General features: G+C 38.8%; 1 protein-coding gene across 1 annotated transcript in view; it reads left to right on the forward strand.

Moving 5' to 3' along the window:
• Positions 1 to 24,006, forward strand: part of SNTB2 (syntrophin beta 2) — a 107,412-nt gene that overhangs the window by 38,851 nt on the left and 44,555 nt on the right. The window contains exons 2-3 of the mRNA XM_060650325.2: positions 7,775 to 7,988; positions 22,693 to 22,903. Coding sequence (XP_060506308.1) covers positions 7,775 to 7,988; positions 22,693 to 22,903 — 425 coding nt within the window. The remainder of the gene's footprint in view (positions 1 to 7,774; positions 7,989 to 22,692; positions 22,904 to 24,006) is intronic.

Consider the following 24,006-nt stretch of genomic DNA (forward strand, 5'->3'; position numbering starts at 1 on the left):
CCTTATTAAATATATCAGTTGGAAATATCTTCTCCCCTCCCATTCAGTAGGTTGCTTTTTCATTTTGTTAATTGTTTCCTTCACTGTGCAAAAACTTTCAATTTTGGTGTAATCCCAGTAGTTTATTTTTGCTTTTGTTTCCCTAGCCTCAGGAGACATAGCTAGAAAATTGTTGCTTTGGTTGATGTCAAAGAAATAACTTCTTACGTTCTTCTAGGAGTTTTACGGTTTCAGGTCTCACATTTAGGTCTTTAATCCAAAATAAGATACAGATTATTGGGCTTTAACTAAACTTTCTATACTACTGGTTTAGATACTGGATGGCTAGAAAAATGCTTATGCTAATGCTAGCAATGAAAACAATGCACACAGGAGAGGATTAAGGATAATGAAGATTAGTTCACAGTTGGATATGTTGATGTTGAAGGGCTGGGACAGCACCCAAGTGGCAGGAATTGGGACCAACAAGAGAAACTGGTTCTAGAGATCCATGTTAAATTTGGGGATCTAGCATTGAAAGTTGCTAGGGACTAGAGGACAAAGTGCGAACAATGCGCTAAAATTGGAGCCTTGGGGAGCAGCTACATTGCAGGTATGTGAGGAGAAACAAGGCTTTTGAAAATAAAGGCATAGAAAGGAGGAATAAAAACAGTTGATGGAGCACACCGTCACATGTTGAAATGGGCAAGATTAAGGATTGAGAAATTTGGATTGAGTGAGAAAACATTAGTAACTCTTTCAAATGCAGTTTTATTCAGGAAAGTTTAAAGAGCAAAAGGAGAAAATAGAAACAAGCATAAACTTTTTTTTTTTTTTTTTTTCCAAAATGTGGTAAAGAGAGGAAGGAACCAAGTCAGGGTTAGTAAGATCAGAGCATGGCTTTTTCAGTTTGGGTGAACTTGGAACTATTGTAGGCCAGTATTTTCATGGAGTTCTTCTGTCTCACGAGTCTCCTGTCTCTTTTGCTGCTCATTCTCTTCTCCCTTGTCCTTTAATAGTAGAGAGTCCTCTTCCACATCTATGCTTACTTCCTTGGCGGTCATGCTGGAAGTCTTCCATTTGCCCCTCTAGGTTCACTCTTCCTTCTCTACCTGCTTTCTTTCCCAGGAGGCTGACCTGCATGAATTACATCAACAAGCTGCTTTGCCCTTTGGCTTTTGTTGAGTTTGGTCAATGTAGAGTCCCAACAAGAGGGCCTGGAGGGAAAGAAGGACGAAAGTGAAATTGGAGCATTTATCCCCTTGGCTCCCAATCTAGCTGAATTGACTGAAGGTCACTAGTCAGCCCCCTACAGTACTCCCCTGGGTCTGGTAACCACTTCCTGTCCTGGTTCCTTTAGGCCTAGATATGTAAACAGGATATCACACTCTGTTTTCCCTTGTGTTTCCCTGAACTCTTGCCCACAACTTTATAAATTGTCTCTTTATTAAATCCTGTGCCATTCATTCATTTGCTGCTGGGACCCTGACTTATACTGTAATCTTTTCCAGTTTTATGGCTTAAAGTATCAGCCATATGCCAGTTGTCCCCAAATTTGTAGCTCGGGTTTACACCTGTCTCCTGAACTACAGACTCATGTATCTGGCTGCTAGTTAGATTTGGTTGTTTAATACAGGTATCAACTCACTAATCTTTCTTCCTAAACTTGCTGAAGGCAACTCTGTCCTGCCAGTTGTTTAGGGCAAAAATCTTAAAATTATTCTCCATTTCTCCCTTTTTCTCACCCCCCGCCCCCCCCACTCCTGCCCCATCCTGTCAGGATATGTAAATAGGTCTACCTTTAGTAGAGAATCTCACCATTTCTCACCACATTCATTCCTGTCCCCTGGGTCCCCCTACCATAATCTTTCACTTTTTTTTTTAATGTTTATTTATTTTTGAGAGACAGAGAGAGAGAGACATAGAATCTGAAGCAGGCCCTAGGCTCCAAGCTGTCAGCACAGAGCCTGAGGTGGGGCTCGAACTCACGGACCACGAGATCATGACCTGAGCCAAAGTCGGATGCTCAACCGACTGAGCCACCCAGGCGCCCCATTCCTTCCTTCCTTCCTTCCTTCCTTCCTTCCTTCCTTCCTTCCTTTCATTTATTTTGAGAGAGAGAGTGTGAGTAGGGGAGAGGGTCAGAGAAAGAAAGAGAGTGAATCTCAAGCAGGCTCCACACCCAGCACAAGCCTGTTGCGGGGCTCAATCTCATGGCCGCAAGATCACAACCTGAGCCGATATCAAGTCAGTGCTTAACTGGGTGAGCCACTCAGGTGCCTCGGTAATCTGTCACTAATAATTGATCTTCCTCCTTTTGCCTTTTTCCTCTTTCATTCTATTTTCAGTATACTAGTGAGGACGATTAAAATACAAGTTAAATCATGTCACTCCTTTGCTTCAAAACTCCTTATGTATTACCATTTCAGAATAAAAGCCAAAAGTGCTTACAGTGAACCTAAAAGTCACTACATGATCTGCCTCCCACTCCCACTGTCTCTGTGACCCCACTTTCTACTCTTTCTCCCTCGATTACCCTGTACTAGTCACACTGACTTTCCTTACTGCTTTGACACTGTTCTCCCTATGAAATGCTTCTCCCAGATATCTGCATAACTAACTCCCCCACCACCTTTAAGTCTTCGTTCAAATGTCTTCTTAATGAGGCTTACCCTAACCACCGTATTATTTAAAATTGCAAATTGAAAAAAATAAAATAAAATTGCAAATGAACCCCCCCTTGCAGCATTCCTGATCTGCCTTCTCTTACTGTTTTTTTTCCGTAACACCTAACATCTTAAAACATACTATATAATTTACTTTTTTTTCTTATCTTTTAATTATCATGCAGTAAAACTGCCTTTTTTCCCCATCTTATGGTATACAGTTCTGAGTTTTAACACACGTATAAATTATAATGACCACCACAGTCATAATACAGAACAGTTCCATCCTCCAAAAAATGAATCACATCTTTCCCATTCCTAACCCTGGCAACCACTCATCTGTTCTTAGTCACATATTTTTGTCTTTTCAATAATGGGATCGTTAGAATGTAACCTTTCAACACTGGCTTCTTTTACTCAGCATATCTTTGCGATTCATCTAAGTTGCTCAGTGTATCAATAGTTCATTACTTTTTATCACCAAGTAGTATTCTACTTATTAATTACATTTATCCTTTTTTTTTTTTTTTTTTGTATGTCTTGTTCATGGATTTATCATTCTAAGTTGCTAAAACAGTTCCTGGCATATACCAGGAGTGCAGTGAATTAGTGAATATGCAATGTTGCTTTAAAATAGAAAGGTATAGTGGAACCATAATCACTCTGAATATGTTTAGGGTTTATAGTGCCAATCCCTAGATTGTGCAGTCTACTCAAACCCCAGATGACAGGATACTTGAGCTGAAAGACACCAGCAAGTTGAGAATGTAAAAGACTTTTTACTGAAAGTAAATAATTCCTCCCTAATGTTTCTGGTGGCCATCTAGGAAAATAATGGCACCATTCTGCCCGCATTGTCTGATTCATTGGTTTCACTTAAACTCATAGTAAAGGTCACCAGGTTAGGTAAGAAAAGGATAAGTGTTAGAGATAAAGAGGAAGATAATTACGGTATGAGAGATGTTTGGAAGAAAAGGTGTTTGGAGGAGAAGGTGATTGATTTACTAGAACACTGGTGTTTACAGCGTAAGTTATGTCTGCATTATGAAAAAAAAATCATAAAATGGCATTCAGCTCAAAATCCGATGTTGCCTAATGCCCCAAAGCAGGAAAGCAGAGTACCTCATTAAAATACATGGGCCTCCTATAAACCTGAGCATGGAATTCGGTAAGAATCAGTTGGATCTTGGATCCCATCCAATGCATTATAGTTCCATCATTAAAGTTTGAGCAAGGTTTCAGAATAAATTATCTTCATTTCTTAAGTTTTATAAATTATATGGATTCATGAGAATGTCAAATATATAGAACTATATTATAAAAAGAAGGCAGTCTTACACCTATATATAAGCACTGTTGGTATTTTGATGAAAATCCTTCCAGACATCTCTCCAGAGGCATATACAGTACATGTATGTGTTTTTGTCACTCTAATGACAAAAGGGTTATAATGATGCTCTTAGGGTGCAGGGAAGCCTCTTTCATTTTCAGTAAGTGTGATAAACATCTAAACACCTAAAACACTACAAATAGTGTTTAATTAAACATTTTGAGGATGATTTTCAGCTATGAGGCAAAATGAGATTGTGAAATATATTGAGTTCTGAGTCGACCTGACTGCCATGAAGGGGTGTAGTAGAGTCTACTTATCTAGCCAGGTGTCCATTTTAAAGTACTGTGGTAACTGGAGAGGTCTAATAAGACTAAAACAGAACACTGTTAACTCCCCACCTTTCCCAAATCTCAGGTAAATTAGAAACAGATGTCTAGGGGTACATGGTTGGCTCTGTTAAGTGTCCAACTCTTGATTTTGGCTCAGGTCATGGTCTCACAGTCGGTAAGATCAAGCCCTGCGTCAGGCTCCGTGCTGTTAATGCTTGGGATTCTCTTTCTTTCCCCCTCTCTTTCTACCCCTCCCCCTACTAAGTAAATAAATAAACTTAAAAAAAAAAAAAAAAAAGAAAGAAAAGAAACAGTTCTTTACCCATTATGGATGACCAGTTAGATTGGGATATGGACATCATTGTCATCAACTCAAGTGAAACTACTGCTCTTTCATAAGGCCATGAAATAGGCTCTTTACGTATGTCAGTTTAAACATACGTGCAGTCATCAGTTCAGTGATCGACTGTGTTACTGAATAAACTTCTGAGTATATCGTGAAGGGTCCTTTTCCAGCCACTATAATATTCAAGAGTAGTCATTTAGAATGCCTATAATTTCCTTTCATTGGTAGCCCAATAGTGGTTATAGTGTCTTAAATGTTGAGAAAACAAATCTCTACCATTGGCAGTGACTGGAAACTTAGGAATTTCTGCTAAAGTTCTTGTGATCTAATTCTTTCTTGAAAGCATAAAACTAAAAAATGTACTGAAATGCCTGAGTCAGCCACTCAAGGGATATACTGGCTGCACCTCTGCTCATTTTTCTAGGATGAAAAAATCTCCTTGGTGACCCGAGGCAGCTAGCTTTTACCTTCTCCACCTGGAAATGCACATATTACAACTATGCATAGAAAGCACCCACACACATACAGAAACACCCATAAACTGTATCTACATGCTGGCATTAACATTGTTACATTTTCTAGGATTATGCTTAATTTCAGCAGATCTTGTTTAATAATTTACAAGAAAATAATTTCATTTTTCTACTGATGGCTGTTAAAATTTTTTAACTTTTCTAACTGTTCAATTTAGAGAAGGAAAAGAAAGGCATGTATTATTTATTGAATTTTTAGTATATGCCTGAAGTTTTTACTTGTTTAGTGTTGCTTCCATTTTATAGGTGAGGACCTTAGAACAGTCAAGTGAAGTCTAGTAACTGAGTTGGAAAACACAGTTGGTATTTGATCCAGGTGCATCTGAGTCCAAAGCATGCTGTAGAATGAGCTGTAGAATGGGCTTATAAAAGACTTACCAATATTATTAAATGAAAAAAGCAAGGTGCAGAACAGTAGTTATTATACACTACCATTATGTGAAGTAATGTACACGTGTGTGTGTTTATTTTTACATACGCTTAGCATATCTAGCATATCCCTCAAAGACCATATGGTTGCCTCAAGGGATGGGAACTGGGCTGCTAGAAATCTAGAGTTTTTACTATAAAATCTTTTATACTTTTTGAATTTTGTTTTGTGTGTGTACATTAGTTCAAAAGACAAAATATTTTAAATACTGTTAAGCATGTTTTTAGAAACATCTGAAATTATTTTTTAGATTTAATAATCTATTTGTTATTAGTTTCTTAGGCTTGTAAAGCTTCTAATGCTGTAGAATATTAATACTGACTATTATGATATTGATAAACATTGATAATGATCATCTTTCTAGTTTTTCGATTCCCATGATACTACTCTGATGACCTACCACATTAGAATTTGAGAGGGAAGTAGAATACTGATAGATCGTGATAGCAGAGGTAATGATAACTGATGCGTCTGCATTCAACTATTTACATTTTTAATGCGATTTGAAATTTTAATAAACTGCGGTTTATCTGGTTTTTGAAACAAGAACCCTATGCCTCAAATGACAGCAGTCGCCAGTCATGACTGAGGTAAAAGAAGTATTTTATGAGTCCTAAAAATGAACTTAAAAAGAAAAAAGTTTTCCATCTACTAAAGCTGTGTTTTAATTTGGGGCTACCATTAATCAAAATACCTTATCTTGAATACACTTTATTTTTGTACTTGTTTTCAAATCTGTAATGGTGTTTACATAGCTGTCTCCCTTACTAGATGGGGCATTCTGTGAGGGCAGGGTTCTTGCTTCATTTGTTACTGTATTTTTAGTGGCTAGCCTAATTACTGACACATGGTAGGTAGCTAAAGCTATTCATTGTGTTGAATTGAATTGAACTAGAGATACTTAGCTTAGTTGGGAGAGTTGGGAGAAGAGAGAGAAAAATAATCTCAGTCTTTAGATAATTGAAGTATCCTCATGTGGAAGAGATTAAGTTGTTTTCTTTTAAAAAATTTTTTTTTTTCAACGTTTTTTATTTATTTTTGGGACAGAGAGAGACAGAGCATGAACGGGGGAGGGGCAGAGAGAGAGGGAGACACAGAATCGGAAACAGGCTCCAGGCTCCGAGCCATCAGCTCAGAGCCTGACGCGGGGCTCGAACTCACAGACCGCGAGATCGTGACCTGGATGAAGTCGGACGCTTAACCGACTGCGCCACCCAGGCGCCCCAAGTTGTTTTCTTTTTAAAAAAATTTTTTTTTAAATGTTTATTTTTGACAGAAAGAGAGAGAGAGAGATGGAGCATGAGCGGGGGAGGGGAAGAGAGAGAAGGAGACACAGAATCTGAAACAGGCTCCAGGCTCTGAGCTGTCAGCACAGAGCCCGACGCGGGAATCAAACAGACCGCGAGATCATGACCTGAGCCGAAGTCACACGCTCAACCGACTGAGCCACCCAGGCGCCCCAAGATTAAGTTTTTTTCTGTATGGCTTCAGTGGGTAGGCAAACCAATGGTGGAAGTTTCAAGAAGTTTGTAAATGTTGAGTTGTCTAAAGCTAGGTAGCACTGTCTCAGGAGGTACGGAATCTATCACCAGAAGATTCATTTGTGACTGGTTAACTATGGAAATAATTCAAGTATTTAATTGTTCATTTATTTCTTTACTCATTTATTCAAACATATATTGAGCACACACTGCTCTAGGTGTTGGATATTAAGACAGAATAAATCATAATTCCGCCCTTAGGGAACTCAGACCCAGCAAGCAAACGGAAGTATTAGCAAGGATTACAACCCAGGGTGCCAAGAGGTTGTTATAGAGGTGTAATGGTAATACCCTGCAGAGAGTTGACAGGAAAGGTTGCCGAGGAGGTGACTTTGGAGTAGAGTTGACCAGACAGACAGAAAGAGAGGAGTCCTAAGCAGAAGGAACAATACATGCAAAAGCTCAAAAGTTAAACTTTTTAGAACATAGTAGTGGTATTTCATTTGGATTATGTGGCCTCAAAATACCCTCCAATCCTAAGATTCTGTGTGCTAGCTCTTTAACTTAGTGTATTTTTTTCACTTCCTGGCAGATATTATGTGTCTGTGTGTATTTCAGTTGTCATTTTTTCATAGGAAGCAAAAACAGTAACCTTCTTCTTTGATTTTTGTTCATAGTCAAGTTCATCCGAGAAGTAACACCATATATCAAGAAGCCATCATTAGTATCAGATCTACCGTGGGAAGGTGCATCTCCTCAGTCACCAAGCTTTAGTGGCAGTGAGGACTCTGGTTCTCCAAAACACCAGAACAGCACCAAGGACAGGAAGGTCATCCCTCTCAAAATGTGCTTTGCTGCTAGAAACCTAAGCATGCCGGATCTGGAAAACAGGTGAGCTGTACCTAAGAAGAACATCATTTACAGCTTTATAAACTTAAGGACATGTTGCAATATAACTTATGTATATTTTTAATAATATGACTGTTGACTATATTATACGGAGGAAAACATCAGCCTGAGATGAGTGAATAATCTTTGGAGTTCCATATTTAAATTACTTCACACACATATGTACATGTACTTATATAGAAATATTTTGGAAAAACAGGCAGGAAATTTAATGGTGGTTACTACCAGGGAGTGAAATAGGATTAGAAGGTAGGAGAGGAAGGGCTTCTGCTCTTCATTTTATATTTTCTGGAGTGTTAGTCCTTCTCTCAATATGAAATTACTCTATAATTTTAAAAAATCTTGTTAAATTTTTTTAAATGTCCCCTTAGATGGAAACTCCTTATATTGTGGCTAGCGTATAGAGTCAGAGATTTGATCATAGGTATGGCTGCATCAACTAGCAATGTGATCCTGGCAAGTTAATGTCTCTTGAGTTTCCATATTATTTTTTTTAAAGTTTGTTTATTTTTGAGAGAGAGAGTGCAAGTGAGGGAGGGACAGAGAGAGAGGGAGACAGAGGATGCAAAGCTGGCTCTGTTGACAGCACAGAGCCTGATGTGGGGCTTGAACTCATGAACCGAACTGTGAGATCATGACGTGAGCTGAAGTTGGATACCCAACCGGCTGAGCCACCCAGGCGCCCCTTGAGTTTCCTTATTTGTAAAAAGAGAGAGCTGGATTGAATAATTTTTTTTTAAGATTTTATTTTCAGGTAATCTCCACACCAAATGTGGGGCTCACACAGCCCCAAGACCGAGAGTTACATGCTTCACTGCCCAAGCCAGTCAGTGCCCCCAATCTAATTTTAAAGCAACCAATGTAATTACTGATTCAGTATCAGTGTTAATTTATTTATTTTTTGAGAGAGAGAGAGAGCAGAGGAGTGGTAGAGAGAGGGGGGGAACAGAGGATCTGAAGCAAGCTCTGTTCCACACTGATGGCAGAGAGCCCCATATGGGCTCGAACTCACAAACTGTGAGATCATGACCTGAGCTGAGGTTGGGCGATTAACGGACTGAGCCACCCTGGCACCTCTGGATTGGATAATTTCTTTCTTTTTCTTTTTTAATTTATTTATTTTTGAGAGAAAGAGAGAGAGAAGGGGGGGAGGGACAGAGAGAAAGGGGGACAGAGGATCCTAAGCAGACTCTGCACAGACAGCAGAGAGGCCTGATGTGGAGCTTGAACCCACGAACTGTGAAATCATGACCTGAGCCGAAGGCAGCTGCTTAGCTGACTGAGCCACCCAGGCTCAGTTTGCTTTCTTTTAAAAGTTCAAGATATTATAGAAATTGTTTCGAGTTACATATAGGTTTATTTTTGAAAGATTGTGTGCATGTTAAATCATATCAAAATACAGTAAACGTTAGTCTTTAATGAAATGCTCTATTTTTTTCATAAAGTAAGAATTTAATTTGTAAAGAATCACTTCTGCCTCTTAAGCCAAAATTAATTTTTTTCTTCAAATGAGATATACTTATATAGAGCCTTTGGTTAATCATGGACCTAAAAAAATTAGTAGGGACCACAAAGAAGGAACTAGAATAGAGAAACAATGTGATAAAGAGCGAACAGCAACTAAATTTATCAACTGGTTGTCAGGCTGACCAAAGTTTTCAGGCTAAGTCTCTTCATTGTAAATCGTTTCTGAGAATGAAAATAGACTATTTGTTGTCTTAGTCTGTTTTGGCTGCTGTAACAAAATACCATAGACTGAATGGCTTATAAACAACAGAAATTTATTTTTCACATTTCTGGGACAGGATAGGAATCTAAGATAAGGCGCTGGCAGATTCAGTGTCTGGTGAGGGCCAGCTTCCTGATTCATAGGTGGCTATCTTCCTGCTATGTCCTCACACAGCGGAAGAGTCTAGAGAGCTCTCTGGAGTCTCTCTTATAAGAACACATATCCCATTCGTGAAGTCTCTGCTGTCATGAACTTATCACCTCCCAAAGGCCCCATGTCCTAATATTATCACATTGAGGGTTAGGGTATTAACATATGAATGTGGGGGGGCACAAGCATTCAGTCTACAGCACCCTTAGTGCTGCTGATATAGCTGGATATTAGAGAAAAAGCTAAAGTATTATAAAGTTTCTGTAGAACTCTGGGGTGTCGGGAGTGGGGAGAAAAAGAAGGAGGAAGGTGATGTGACTTGGCTGTATTATTGAAGGTTGTGCTACTTTATCTTCTACCTAGACATCTTTTAGAGTTCATTAAAACTTGGGGCTGCATTCTCTGTAGCATAAATGGTAAATGCTAAAGACACTGGGTGCATGATCAGGTTTGAAATAGGCCTTCAAAACCAATTGGAGAGGGCAGTTTGGGATACAAGAATTGTATTACACCTTGCTCTTCAGTAAGATGTGTTAGTCTTCTGAACCGTGTTATAAAATACAAGGAAAGGTCTTAAAAGATTCAGGCGATTGCAGATTCTCAGTCTTAATGCTGCAAAGTAATTTGTTTCTCATATTACTTGAAGTACTAAAATTTGTAGATAGTTTGCTTTTTATAAAATATAAATTGGAAGAGATTCAAAGTTATTTCTATATCACTCTTACTTGCATTTCAGTGTGCTGACTAGACAAAAAGAGAAGAAGTAGAATTACAAGTACCTGGCAAGATTATGCATAACTTCAGTTATGTCCACAAGAATGTGAACATCTATCTTGTCTGTCTTAGCAGTCAGAACTGCTAAGTGTTCAGAACCCATTAACTAATTAGATAGAAGTTAGGATGATGGGCTTTGTAACTTTAGCCAAGCTATTTGTTTTCTGTAAACCTTGGTTTCCTCCTATATAAAATGAAAGCTTATGTGCAGATTAAATAAGAGAATGATTGTAAAATTGACATAGTAAGCTTTCAGTATACTGTTATTATAGGGGCCATGTCCTTAGGACCTTAAATACATCCCTTAATTCCCCTGTCCTGTTTTCTCTGTCTGTAAAATTGACATGATAACGCTTGCTCAACTAGAGTCTTTTAGAACTACTTCAAGGATAAATAAGATAATATCTATAAAATCACCTGAAGCTCTTTGATCCTTAAGTTTATCTTAGCTCTGTCACAGGAAAATGTCATGACAAGTAACATAGCTGCAACATTTAAAGCCATGTTAAAAAATAGTCCATTGTGGTAACAGTAAAAACAGGTCTCGTTAGGACATCTGTGAGCAAAACATTTATCAAGTTGCAGTTTTATATAACTGACCATATTTCTGTTTGAAAACTTTAATCTTCAACACAGTCTCTTGTAAAACTCAGAGCAAGAAATAGGCCTGAATGTTCCTAATGTGGAAAATACTTAATATGGTTTTTAAGCCCTTGGTAGGCATGTGGTTTCCCATCATTTTTTTTTTTTTTTTTTTTTTTTTTACTAACATTTTATTGTGGAAAATCTTCCAGCATGTAGCAAGGTCAGAAGAATTCTATAGTCAACATTCATTTTCCCACCACCTAGATTCTCCATGAACATTTTACTATACTTGCTTTAGCACAGATTGACCCATCTATCCATCCATTACTCCCTCTTACTTTTTTTTGGATACACTTCAAAGTGAATTGCAGATAATATATTTCCCTCCTAAATACTTAAGCATGTATATAAATAAGTAGTTGGGTGATTCATTGTAGTTTTTTTTTTCCTTTTGAGGAAATATTTACATATAATAAAAGGCACAAATCATAAACTTTGACAAGTGGATATAGTTTTGTAACCCAAGCATATCAGGATAAAGAACATCGCCATCACCCTGGAAAGTCTTCTTGTGCCCCTTCTCAGTCAATTCTTTCTCCCACCTTTGAAGGTTACCACTGTTCTGACTTTCTAGTATAGATCAGTTTTTTTTTCTTTTAATTTTTTTTTAACGTTTTATTTATTTTTGAGACAGGAAGAGACAGAGTATGAACAGGGGAGGTTCAGAGAGAGGGAGACACAGAATCTGAAACAGGCTCCAGGCTCTGAGCTGTCAGCACAGAGCCCGACGCGGGGCTCGAACTCACGGACAGCGAGATCATGACCTGAGCCGAAGTCGGCCGCTTAACCGACTGAGCCACCCAGGCGCCCCAGTTTTAACTATTCTAAAACTTTGTATAAATGTAATTATATGTACTCTTGTGGTAGAATTATTTTACTCAGCCTAAAGTTTTGAGATTCATTTATCTTGTTGCATATATCAAAAATTTTTTATCCTTTATTGCTGAATGCTACGGTGTTATATGAATATATCACAGTTTCGTTGTCTATTTTCCCATTGATGGGAGTTAATGTTAATAAAGTTAGAGTTTAGCAGTTAATTCCAGTTCAGAGTTAATATTAATTAATATTAATAGAGTTACTATGAATATTTTTGTACACCCCTTTATAGACGTATATTTTCATTTTTCTTGGGTAAATTCCTAGGTGTGGAATTGCAGGGTCTAAGAGTTTAGTTTTGGGGGTGCCTGGCTGGCTCAGATGGTAGAGCATATGACTCTTGATCTTGGGGTTATAGGTTCAAGTCACACTGGGTGTAGAGATTATTAAAAATAAAATCTTTAAAAGAAACAGGTTTAGTTTTCCAAGAACTGCTAGACTTTTTTCCCCAAAGTGATTGTGCCACTTAAATGAATACTATTATCAGTAAATTAATACTGTATTAACAAATTAAATACACCAGCAGTATATGAGCGGTTTTGTTGTTCCACATCCTCACCAACATTGGTGGAGTCAGTCTTTTTAATATTAACTATTCTGGTGGTATGTAGTGGAATCTCTTTTTGGATCGTCTTTCATTTCGACATAAAGTTTATTTGACATGAGAGGGGAAACATCCTTTTTTTCTGTTTTACTACCTTGATTTAGTTTCAACATCTAGAGCTGAAAAAAGTGCTGATCATCAGAATGAGTAAATAAGGAGGAGGAAGTTTGTTCTCAAGACCTCACTAGATGCTTCTGATAGTTTTAGGGAGTTCACTGTGGGAAGTGAAAGCTAAATAAATAATGATTGAGTCCAGAGAGAGAACACGAGCCCATTCTGTCACAAACGGCATTGTGGGCAGTACGGAGTTCAGCAAGGACAAGATGTTCTCAAATGCTGCTCTTCAGGGAACCTGGGTGGCTCAATCCGTTGAGTGTCCAATTCTGGGTTTTGGCTCAGGTCACAGTTCTTGAGTTCAAGCCCCGTGTGGGGCTCTGTGCTGGCAGTGTGGAGCCTGCTTGGGATTCTCTGTCTTCCTCTTTTCTGCCCCTCCCTCACTTGTGCTTGCTCTTTCTCTCTGAAAAATAAAATAAACAAACATTTTTTTTAAAATGCTACTTTTCAGAAATATAAATCTTTAACCTTGAGGTGGTTCACAAAGTCTTGGTCATCTTCACATTGGCTATTTTCCACATAAAAGCTAAATTTTGGCTTTATGACCTATAAAACAATATGATTGTTACTGAATAAAATATGTTATCTCCAAGACTTTACTAAAAGAAGAAATAGGCAGGCTAGACTTACAGAATCCTATGTTCCGGTGTACCTAAACATTGATTTGATTCATCTGATCAAAATGTACTTGCATTTCTCAGGAAATCCTCAGTGGTTTGATTAGAAGCCAAAACTTTTCACACTGTAGCTGTCTCCTCCTCTCTCCTGTAGGCTGAACAATTACTGGCAGACTGCCTTCAAATTTTTATTAGCAGAGTTTTCATTCGAGTTTTTCTTTTAAAACAGTAGTAGACTTTCTGAAATACTTTGTCTCCTTTATCAGTTCTGGGGCTCCTTTTCCAAAGACAAAGTCTTCTGCATCCTAGAATCCTCAGTCCTGTTTTGGAGTCTCTTTTCGGTTTCTTGTAAGTTAATTTTCTATTTCACAATCTGTTCTTAAGAAACACTTAGATTTCAGGGGCACCTGGGTGGCTCAGTCAGTTGAGCGTCTGACTTCGGCTCAGGTCATGAACTTGCGGTTTGTGGGTTTGAGCCCCACATTGGGCTCTTTGCTCACAGCTCAGAGCCTGGAGCCTGCTTCAGATTCTGTGTCTCCCTTTCTCTCTGCCACTCCCCTCCCCTGCTCTCTCTCTCTCTCTCTCCAAAATAAATAAACATTTAAAAAAATACAAAAAAAAAAACAACCCACTTAGATTTCTCTTTTCATGAAAAATTGGTGCTCCTGCCTTATAAACTAATGTACTGTCTGTTTTCATCTTTTTCCAGCCTAGTGGTCCTAGTATCTTATCCTGTTTAATCAGGTTTAGTTTTATTTTATAACAGATTTATTTTCCATTCTTCCAGTTATTAATAACTAGGATCTTTGACATCAGGATTTTCAGACTTTAGACTGTGTCGAAGGAGTCTGAGAGACTGTCCCAGAAACAGTATGAAGTGTAAAGGCTTTTTCAGAAGGTGAACATTTTGTGCCTAGAGAAGGATGAACAGATTCCTATCTTTAGTACTAAGTAGGTCAGTAGGAGGAGTGAAAGAAATTTCTCGTCATGGTTTTGCAACCAAACTTTTTAGCATGTGTTTAAAGGATGTTAAGCTGGTTACAGTGCCAAAGCAGCCAGGTGGAAATAAATGGCCCTGAACAACCAACCTGACAGAAGGACTGAATTAGGGACATCACTGGCTCTTCTACCAGTTGAGTGGGATGAGAGCGGATATGAATCTTTTGCTGGGTTGAGGGTGGGGCAGTCACTGGCTGCTGGGTGTGGGAAATGCTGGAAGAGACTTTCAGCCAGCCTCTTCATTTTAGCTGTGTGTTTTACTCCCACTCCCAGAGGTAAGTGGTGCCTCTAATTTGCTCATCCTCTTCAGTATTCTGTAATATGGATTGGCTGGGATTTTACTCTCCCCATTTTTCTTAAGTCTGCTAAGTTATTTCACTCCTCTTTCTGTTTGCCAGCCTCCAAAATTTTGTTGTAGTTGCTCTTCTCTCTTCTTTCTTGTAGGATTATGCTCTTTATTTTTATTTATTTTTATCTTTAAGTGTATTTATTTACTTGAGAGAGACAGAGACAGCATGAGTAGGGGAGGGGCAGAGAGGGAGAGAGAGAGAATCCCAAGGATGCTCTGTACTGCCAGTACAGAGCCTGACGCAGGGCTTGAACTCACGAAACCATGAGATCATGACATGAGCCAAAACCCAAGAGTCAGATGCATAACTGACTGAGCCACTCAGGCACCCCAGGATTATGCTTTTTGTTTATTAGAAACATTTTTAATGTTTATTTATTATTAAAAAAATTTTTTTAATGTTTGTTTTTGAGAGAGAGAGACAGAGTGTGAGTGGACAAAGGGCAGAGAGAGAGGGAGACACAGAATCTGAAGCAGGCTCCAGGCTCCGAGATGTCAGCACAGAGCCCGATGCGGGGCTTGAACCCACGAACCGTGAGATTATGACCTGAGCCAAAGTCAGATGCTTAACCGACTGAGCCACCCCAGTGCTCCTATTTATGTATTTTGAGAGAGAGAGAGAGAGAGAGAGAGCGCACACAAGCAGGGGAGGGGCAGAGACAGAGAGAGGGACAGAGAGAATCCCAAGTAGGCTCCACACAGTCAGCGCACAGCCTGACATGGGGCTTGAACCCATGAAATATGAGATCATGACCTAAGCTGAAACCAAGAGTTGGATGCTCAACTGACTGAGCCACCCAGGTGCCCCAGGATTATGCTGTTTAAAAGTCCCCTTTAGAGTCTCCTGGCTGGCTCAGTCAGTAGAGCATGTGACTCTTGATCTTGGGGTCGTGAGTTCGAGCCCCACAGTGGGGGTAGAGATTACTTACAATCAATCTATCAATCAATCCCCTTTAAAGTTTGCTGATGACTTCTTAGATACAGCACCAAGAGCACAATACAGAAAACAAAAAAATTGATAAGTTGAACTTCATGAAAATTAAAAACTTCTGCTCTGAAAAAAGACACTTGTAATAGGGTCTCCAGGAAAACAGAAATAGTAGGATAGATGATGGGTGGATAGATGGATAGGTAGATGGATGGATAGATGGATGGGTGGTTGGTTAGATGAATGGATGGTTAGATGGATAGAGAGGTAGCTAGATTATAGGAATTGGCTTAGTGCACTATGAAGGCCAGTCCTATGATCTGGTGTCTACAAGCTGAAGAACCAGGAAAGCCATTGGTGTAATTCAGTCTGAGTCCAAAGGCCCAAGAACCCAGAGTGCAAGTGTGCAAGAGCAGGAGAGGATGGATGTCCCAATTCAAGCAGAAAGCAAATTCACCCTTCTTCCACATTTTTGTTCTCTTCATGCCCTGACTGGATTGGATGATGCCTACTCACGTTAGCAAGGGCCATTTTCTTTCTTTTTTTAAAAATATTTATTTATTAATGTTTATTTTTATTTTATTTTATTTTATTTGTTTGAGAAACAGAGACAGGGCGTGACTGGGGGAGGGACAGAGAGAGAGGCAGACACAGAATCCGAAGCAGGTTCCAGGCTCTTAAGCCATCACTACAGAGCCTGATGTGGGGCTCAAACCCATGAACTGAGATCATGACTTGAGCCAAAGTCAGATGCTTAACCGACTGAACCCCCCAGTCACCCTTTTTTTTTTTTTAAAGAGAGCACAAGCAGGGGAGGGACAGGGAACGTAAGGACAGAAGCTCCAAAGTGGGCTCTGTGCTGACATCAGACAGCCTGATGCAGGGCTCAAACTTACGAACCACAAGATTATGACATAAGTTGAAATTGGACACTTAACCCACTGAGTTACCCAGGCACCCCAAGGCCATTTTCTATTGATAATGCTACTTTCTTCCAGAAAAATCCTCACAGACACACCCAGAAATAATGTTTTGCCAGGTATCTGGGCATCCTTTAGCCCAGTTAAGGTGACACATAAAACTAATTTTCACCCACTGTTAAGAGAATGAAAAGATAAGCCACAGATTGGGAGAAAATCTTTCGTGAAATACTTATCAGATAAAGGACTGGTATCCAAAATATACAAAGAATTTTTTTTAATGTTTTTTATTTATTTTGAGAGAGAGAGAGAGAGAAACAGAGAGAGAGAGAGAATGCGCAAGCAGGGGAAGGGCAGAGAGAGAGAGAGGGAGAATCCTAGGCAGGCTCCACGCATTAGACGTGGGGCTTGAACTCACAAATCATGAGATCATGACCTGAGCCGAAATCAAGAGTCAGACTCTAACTGACTGAGCCACCCATGTGCCCCTCAAAGAATTCTTAGAACTCAACAGTAAGAAACCAACCCAATTAAAAATGGGCAACAGAGTGCTGCTATAAACTCTGTTGCCCATTTTTAATTGGGTGTTAAAAACTGAGAACAAACTGAGGGTTGATGGGGGTGGGAGGGAGGGGAGGGTGGGTGATGGGTATTGAGGAGGGCACCTTTTGGGATGAGCACTGGGTGTTGTATGGAAACCAATTTGACAGTAAATTTCATATATTAAAAAAAAAAATGGGCAGCAGATCTGAACAGACACCTCACAAAGAAAAAATGCAGATGGCTAATAAGAATATGAAAGGTGCTGGGGCTCCTGGGTGGCTCAGCTGGTTGAGCATCCAACTTTGTCTCAGGTCACAATCTCACAGTTCATGGGTTCAAGCCCTGCATCAGGCTCTGTGCTGACAGCTCAGAGACTGGAGCCTGCTTCATATTCGGTATCTCCCTCTCTCACTGCCCCTCCCTCTCTCTCTCTCTGTCTCTTTCTCTCAAAATGAATAAACATGAAAAAAAATTTTTTTAAAGAATATGAAAGGTGCTCAACTTCCTATGTGATCAGGGAATTGCAAATTAAAACAAGGAGATACCACAATACGCATAAAATCCGAAACACCAGTACCAAATGCTGGAGAGAAATGTAGAGCGATGGGAACTCATTCATTGTTGGTAGGAATAAAAAATGGTACAGAGACTTTGGAAGACAGTTGGCAGTTTTGTACAAAGCTAAACATAGTCTTACTCTATGACCTAGCAGTTGTGCTCCTTGGTATTTACCCAAAGGAGTTGAAAACTTATGTTCTCACAAAGACCTGCACACAGATGTTTATAGAAACTTTATTCATAATTGCCAAAACTTGAAAGCAACCAAGAAGTCTTTCAGTAAGTGAATGGATAAAAAAAATTGTGGTACATCCAGACATTGAAATATTATTCAGCAATAAAACAAAAACAATAAGCCCTTAAGCCAAAAGAGACATGGTGAAACCTTAAATGCATATTGCTAAGTGAAAGAAGCCAGTCTGAAAAAGCAACATACTGTGTGATTCCATGGAGATGGTAAAATGATTAGTGGTTGCCAGAAGTCAGGGCCAGGGCCTGAATGATGGAGGAATCAATAGGTGGAGCAAAGGGGATTTTTAGAGGAGTGAAATTATTCTCTATCAGTAATGGTAGAGATATGCCATACATTTGTCAAAACTCACAATATACAACACAAGGAGTGAACTGGGATTTTAGTTCCTAATATTGTATCTGTATTGAGGGGCGCCTAACTAACAATTCTTAGGGGCACCTGGGTGGCCCAGTCAGTTGAATGTCTGATTTTGGTTTAGGTCATGATCTCATGGTCTGTGAATTCAAGTCAGGTCTCTCCTCGGGCTCTGTGCTGACAGCTCAGAACCTGGAGCCTGCTTCGGATTTTGTATCTCCCTCTTTTTCTGCCCCTCCCCCTCTTGTGCTTTGTTTCTCTGTCTCTCTCTCTCTCAAAAAATAAATAACATTAAAAAAAATTTTTTTAAAGGAATATTGTATCAGAATTGACTCATCATTTGTAACAAATGTACCCTACTAATGCAAGATGTTAATATTAAGGTATATTATGGAGAGGCAAAGAGGGGTATTTGGGAGTTCTCTATAGTTCTTACTCATTTTTCTATGTAAACCTACTCCTGCTAAAAGAAAAAGTCCGTTAAGTTTTTCAGAAATCCCCTTTAATTGTATTTAGTGGGATTTCAGGAAGGAATAGACTAAATGTGTGTGCTGCTCAATTGCTGTGGTATATAGGGAGTTCTAGAAATACTGGAAATACTTTTTTTTTTTTAAGATTAGTATAAGTAATAAAGAAAATATAAAACAGCTTGCTTTGTGTTTATATTCACACATTAATAATCTAGCATTGTATTTTATAGATAACTACTTGTCATTAAGTAAATTTACTCTAAGTTTGGCTACTTTAATGATTAGACAAGCAGTTTCTCTGAATAATACAATTATTAACTCATCCAAAGAATTAAAATAGAAATTATTCTACCTTTTAGTGTAATAGTTTATTGTTATTGAGTATAATGTACTGTTTTAAATCTTCGTCCCATAACAGATGTATAGCTATTTTTCTTCTAGAGAATATAATCAGTTTTTTAGACAATAAATTTCTTGAAGGGGTCCCTGGGTGGGTCAGTCGGTTGAGCGTCTGACTTTGGCTCATGTCATGATCTCGTGGTTCGTGAGTTCAAGCCCCATGTCGGGCTCTGTGCTGACAGCTGGGAGCCTGGAGCCTGCTTCAGATTCGGTGTCTTCCTCTCTCTGCCCCTCCCTGCTTGTGCTCTCTCTCTCTCTCTCTCTCAAAAATGAATAAACATTAAAAAAACATTTTTTTAATAAAAAATAAATAAATACCTTAAATACCATGACAGCAACAATTGATATAGTGAAAAATAACATCAAAAATAATAATAAATATGATAAAATAACATGAAGTACTAGATAAAGGTCAATATGAATACTAAGGTATTTGTTTATCTTCCTCTTTCTACTTTTGCTGCCTTTTAGGATGGATGAATTCCTCCTATCTAGGAGTCTGTCCTCCTGGTGAGCTCTGTGTAGATTTTCTTGGGTCCAATTAAATCTCCCCAGGCCATTTCTCTCTCCACTGTAATCCATCTTACATGCTACCATAAGATTATTTCTGATTAATTTATTTTACAGTTTTTAATTGTGGGAAAATACACATACCATAAAATTTACCATCTTAACCATTTTTTTGAAGTTTATTTATTTTTGAGAGAGAAAGAATATGAGTGGGGGAGGGGCAGAGAAAGAGAGGGGAGAGAGGGGATCCCAAGGAGGCTCCACACTGTCAGCGCGGAGCTGTACATGGGGCTCGAACTCAAGAACCACGAGATCATGACTTGAGCTGAAATCAAGAGTTGGACGCTTAACTGACTGAGCCTCCCAAACTCCTCCCATCTTAACCATTTTAAGTGTATATATAGTACCACAATCTCAAGAACTTGTTCATCTTGCAAAACTAAAACTCTGTACCTATTAATTAGACAACAATTTCCTATTCCCCCCCTCTTCTAGCAACTACTCTTCTGGTTTTTGTTTCTATGAGTTTGACTACTATAGATACTTCATATAAAGTGCACTCATACAATATTTCTCCCATAGTGGCTGGCATATTTCATTTAGCACAATGTCCTCAAGGTTCACCCATGTGGTAGCTTATGTCAGAAGTTCCTTCCTTTTTCAGGCTGCATAATATTCCATTGTTTATATAATACCACATTTTGTTTATCCATCCCATCGGTGGACATTTGGGTTGTTTTTACCTTTTGGCTATATGAATGATGCTGCTATAAACATGGATGTACAGATACCTCATAAAATTATTTTTTAATTGTTTTGGTATGTTGTTCCCCTGTTGAAAATCCTCAGGATTCCACATTGCTTACCTATTAGTATCCAGACTTAACCTACTACTCAAACCCCCTAAATTTTGGTCTCAAGCTACTTCTCACTATATGTAGTTATAGGATAGGAAATCAAATAAATAAATTCATTAAAACTGTAAAATAAAAGCAAATAGCTTATGACTTGCTATCTAAAGATTTTTTTCTGACTAGTATGAACTTTCTAGTATGGGCTTAAGTGAAGTTTTGATTGTTCCCAGATTTTATTTTATGTTGTGGCTATTTTCTAGAACTTCTTGGTCTTTTGGCTATTGCCCTAGAACTTTGAAGGCATATAAAACATGGATAGACTGATAACTAGATGACTAACTCTAGTGTGAGGGCAAGTGAATAGATAGGTGAGTAGGTAATATAAGGTAGATGTGTTTAAAACCTGCTTCAGGGGCGTCTGGGTGGCTCAGGCGATTAAGCACTCAACTTCGGCTCGGGTCATGACCTCATGGTCAGTGAGTTCGAGCCCCATGTTGGGCTCTGTGCTGACAGCTCAGAGCCTGGAGCCTGCTTCAGATTCTGTGTCTCCCTCTCTCTCCTCCTCTCCCGCTCACACTCTGTCTCTCTCTCTCTCAAAAATAAATAAACATTTAAAAAAATAATAAACAAATAAAACCTGCTTCAAAGCAGGACACTAGCTCAGTAAGTGTGCCTCAGAGGTATAGGGGCCTCCCCTGCAGTCCTGTTTCACCCCTACCATCTTGCCTCCTTTAAACAAGAACTTCATAGTAATCACAGTCCTTTATAGGAGCACTTTTTGTAACCTGTAATTTCTACCTTCCCCATTAGACAATAAGTCCAATGAGGATAGAGACTATTTTTTTTCTTTTTCACCACTGTATCTCCAATGTCAGTGTCTCACACTAACTGACATATAGTAGGTGCTCAATAAATGTTTATTTAAGAAAGGACAGACTGACCAATTGACAGTGAATATTTGCCATATTAACTGTGTCAAATTAAAATACTTGTAATCATAAAGGGTTTAGAAATGTGGCAAAAGAGAGGGGCGCAAACTTCAAGGCAGGAATGCTAGTATCATGTAAACTGCTTATCTTTGACAGGTGGTGTAGGATCTCGTGACAGTGCTTCAAGGCAGGAAAAACTGTCTTCAGAAAGATGAAAGAATAAAAAGATCTGTCCTTGGTCAGTAGCAGTTGGTCAGTTTCTAACCCACCAAGAAGAACACTCCTAAGAGCTTTTTCTTTTTCCCATTTTGAACGGTACATATGTTCCCCCGTTAGAGCACAACATTTATTTGACTTTTAAAACTCATCTTGGCAAAAACTTTGACCAAAGCAGAAGAAAGCACTCAATAAGTTGCTTTCTAAGAAATTTGACCAATGTAGTTGTAAAAAATTTTAGCAAATTCCTAAAGGTTACTTTTGAAGTATAGACTGTTCTCAGTTGAGCACTGACAAGTAATAGTTATAGAGTTGAAGATATCTTAACTGTTTTTCTACTATGACTCAGTGGCTGATTTAATCATATAATGTTACCCAGATACTAAAAAACAGTTTCAGATTTTCATAAAGAGTCATATTCTTCAGTTATTTTCTTTTCTTTATTCCACATGGTGGAAATTTCAGTTCACTATTTGGCAGTCAGATGTATTTACCAAGCAATACCTTATACCAGAATTTTCTGCATATTTAAAAAAATATCAATTCCTTCTTTACAATGTGCCTATGACATTCAACAAGCATGGTTTCCATTTCTTTGACATGGAAATTAAAGCAAAGTGAGGTGTTTTACTATAGGCCATACAATAGGTTCCTTCATTTTAGGTCATTATGTTAACACACTAAAACAACAGACCCAGCAGTTAGTCTTTCTGATGATTATCTTTCCATATGTAGTTTTCTCTGGAACTGGACCCTAAGGAATTAAGAGAAAGTATCTTTATTTTGGGATTTAAAATTAAAATAGATTTCCAGTTATGTTTGTTGCACTCTGGCAGGTTTGATGACTTCTGATCTAGCTTACTGTTTGTTTTTTTTTTCTTTTTCCACACAGATTGATAGAACTACATTCTCCTGATAGCAGGAACACGTTGATCCTACGCTGCAAGGATACAGCCACAGCACACTCCTGGTTCGTAGCTATCCACACCAACATAATGGCTCTCCTCCCACAGGTATTGGCTGAACTCAATGCCATGCTTGGTGCAACCAGTACAGCAGGAGGCAGCAAGGAGGTCAAGCACATTGCCTGGCTGGCAGAACAGGTGGGTTGACAGGCAGGGCAGGGTCCCCCTGGGTCACCATTCAGAGCCAAAGTGTTTCCCCCATTTCATATATCTGTAATATTTATCATGCGGTCAGGTCCTGGATATCTAACTTGCAGATCTTTTGTTTGTCGGTCTTGTGTTTCTCCTCCCTATCATTTAGTTATTTGTTGCTAATTATCACCTGCACCAGAAGAACTGACTGTCATGATAATCATCATTACAACATAACTAAAAAGATAGTCTTATTACCATCTCTGTCCTTAATGACAGAGGGTAATTTTCATGATTTTAGAGTAGGATCAGCAAAATTTTTCTGCAAAGGGCCAGACAATGTCACAACTACTTGACTCTGCAGTTGTAGCAAGAAAACAGTAGTAGACAGTATGAAAATGGAGAGGTGTGGCTCTGTTTCAATAAAACTTTATTTACAGAAACAGGTACTGGGCTTCATTTGGCCCATAGGCCCTAGTTTCACAACCCCTGTTCTAGTCTACTGTCAAGAGTTTCAGGGCCAGAAAGCTTACTCCCCTGTTCTGAGAAAAGCATAAAATATGCAAATTATCTTATAAGCCATTCAATACAAATGTACAGTTGTCTTCCACAACTACAAAATGAAAAAAGGAGAAACAAAACCTAAGGGGACATTGGGTAAAAGGAAAGGAAAAACTTAATCCAAGTTAGATTAAATCCCATTTTGACGGAAGGGAGACTCTGAGTATACATGATGTTACAGTACATCCTTCTTTTGAGTCTTTCACTGTCAGCTGGGGCAAAAGTTGTTGAAAAAGGAAGACTGGACTAAGGGTTCCAAGATGAGTGTTCAAGTGGTAGTTCTGGCTTTCACTGGTTTTAGATCTTTTTAAAGGTTTCTTCATCACTTTGAATCCTAAATCCCTCATGTGTGTCCAGGGGGGCAGGGATTATGTCAATATCAGCCCAGGAATATTTTGTTCTTTTGTTTTTGTTTTGTTTTAACTACAGTTTGTGAGGTCTGGCCTTCCACCTCAACAGGGTTCTGATTTGATAGATCTTTGGTGGGGCCCAGCAGTCTTGTTTGATAGCTTCCCAGGAGATTGTATAGAGACCAACTTTGGACTCTA

The sequence above is a fragment of the Panthera onca genome, chromosome E2 (assembly GCF_046562875.1).
Source record: "Panthera onca isolate mPanOnc1 chromosome E2, mPanOnc1 haplotype 2, whole genome shotgun sequence".
Taxonomy (NCBI): Eukaryota; Metazoa; Chordata; class Mammalia; order Carnivora; family Felidae; genus Panthera; species Panthera onca.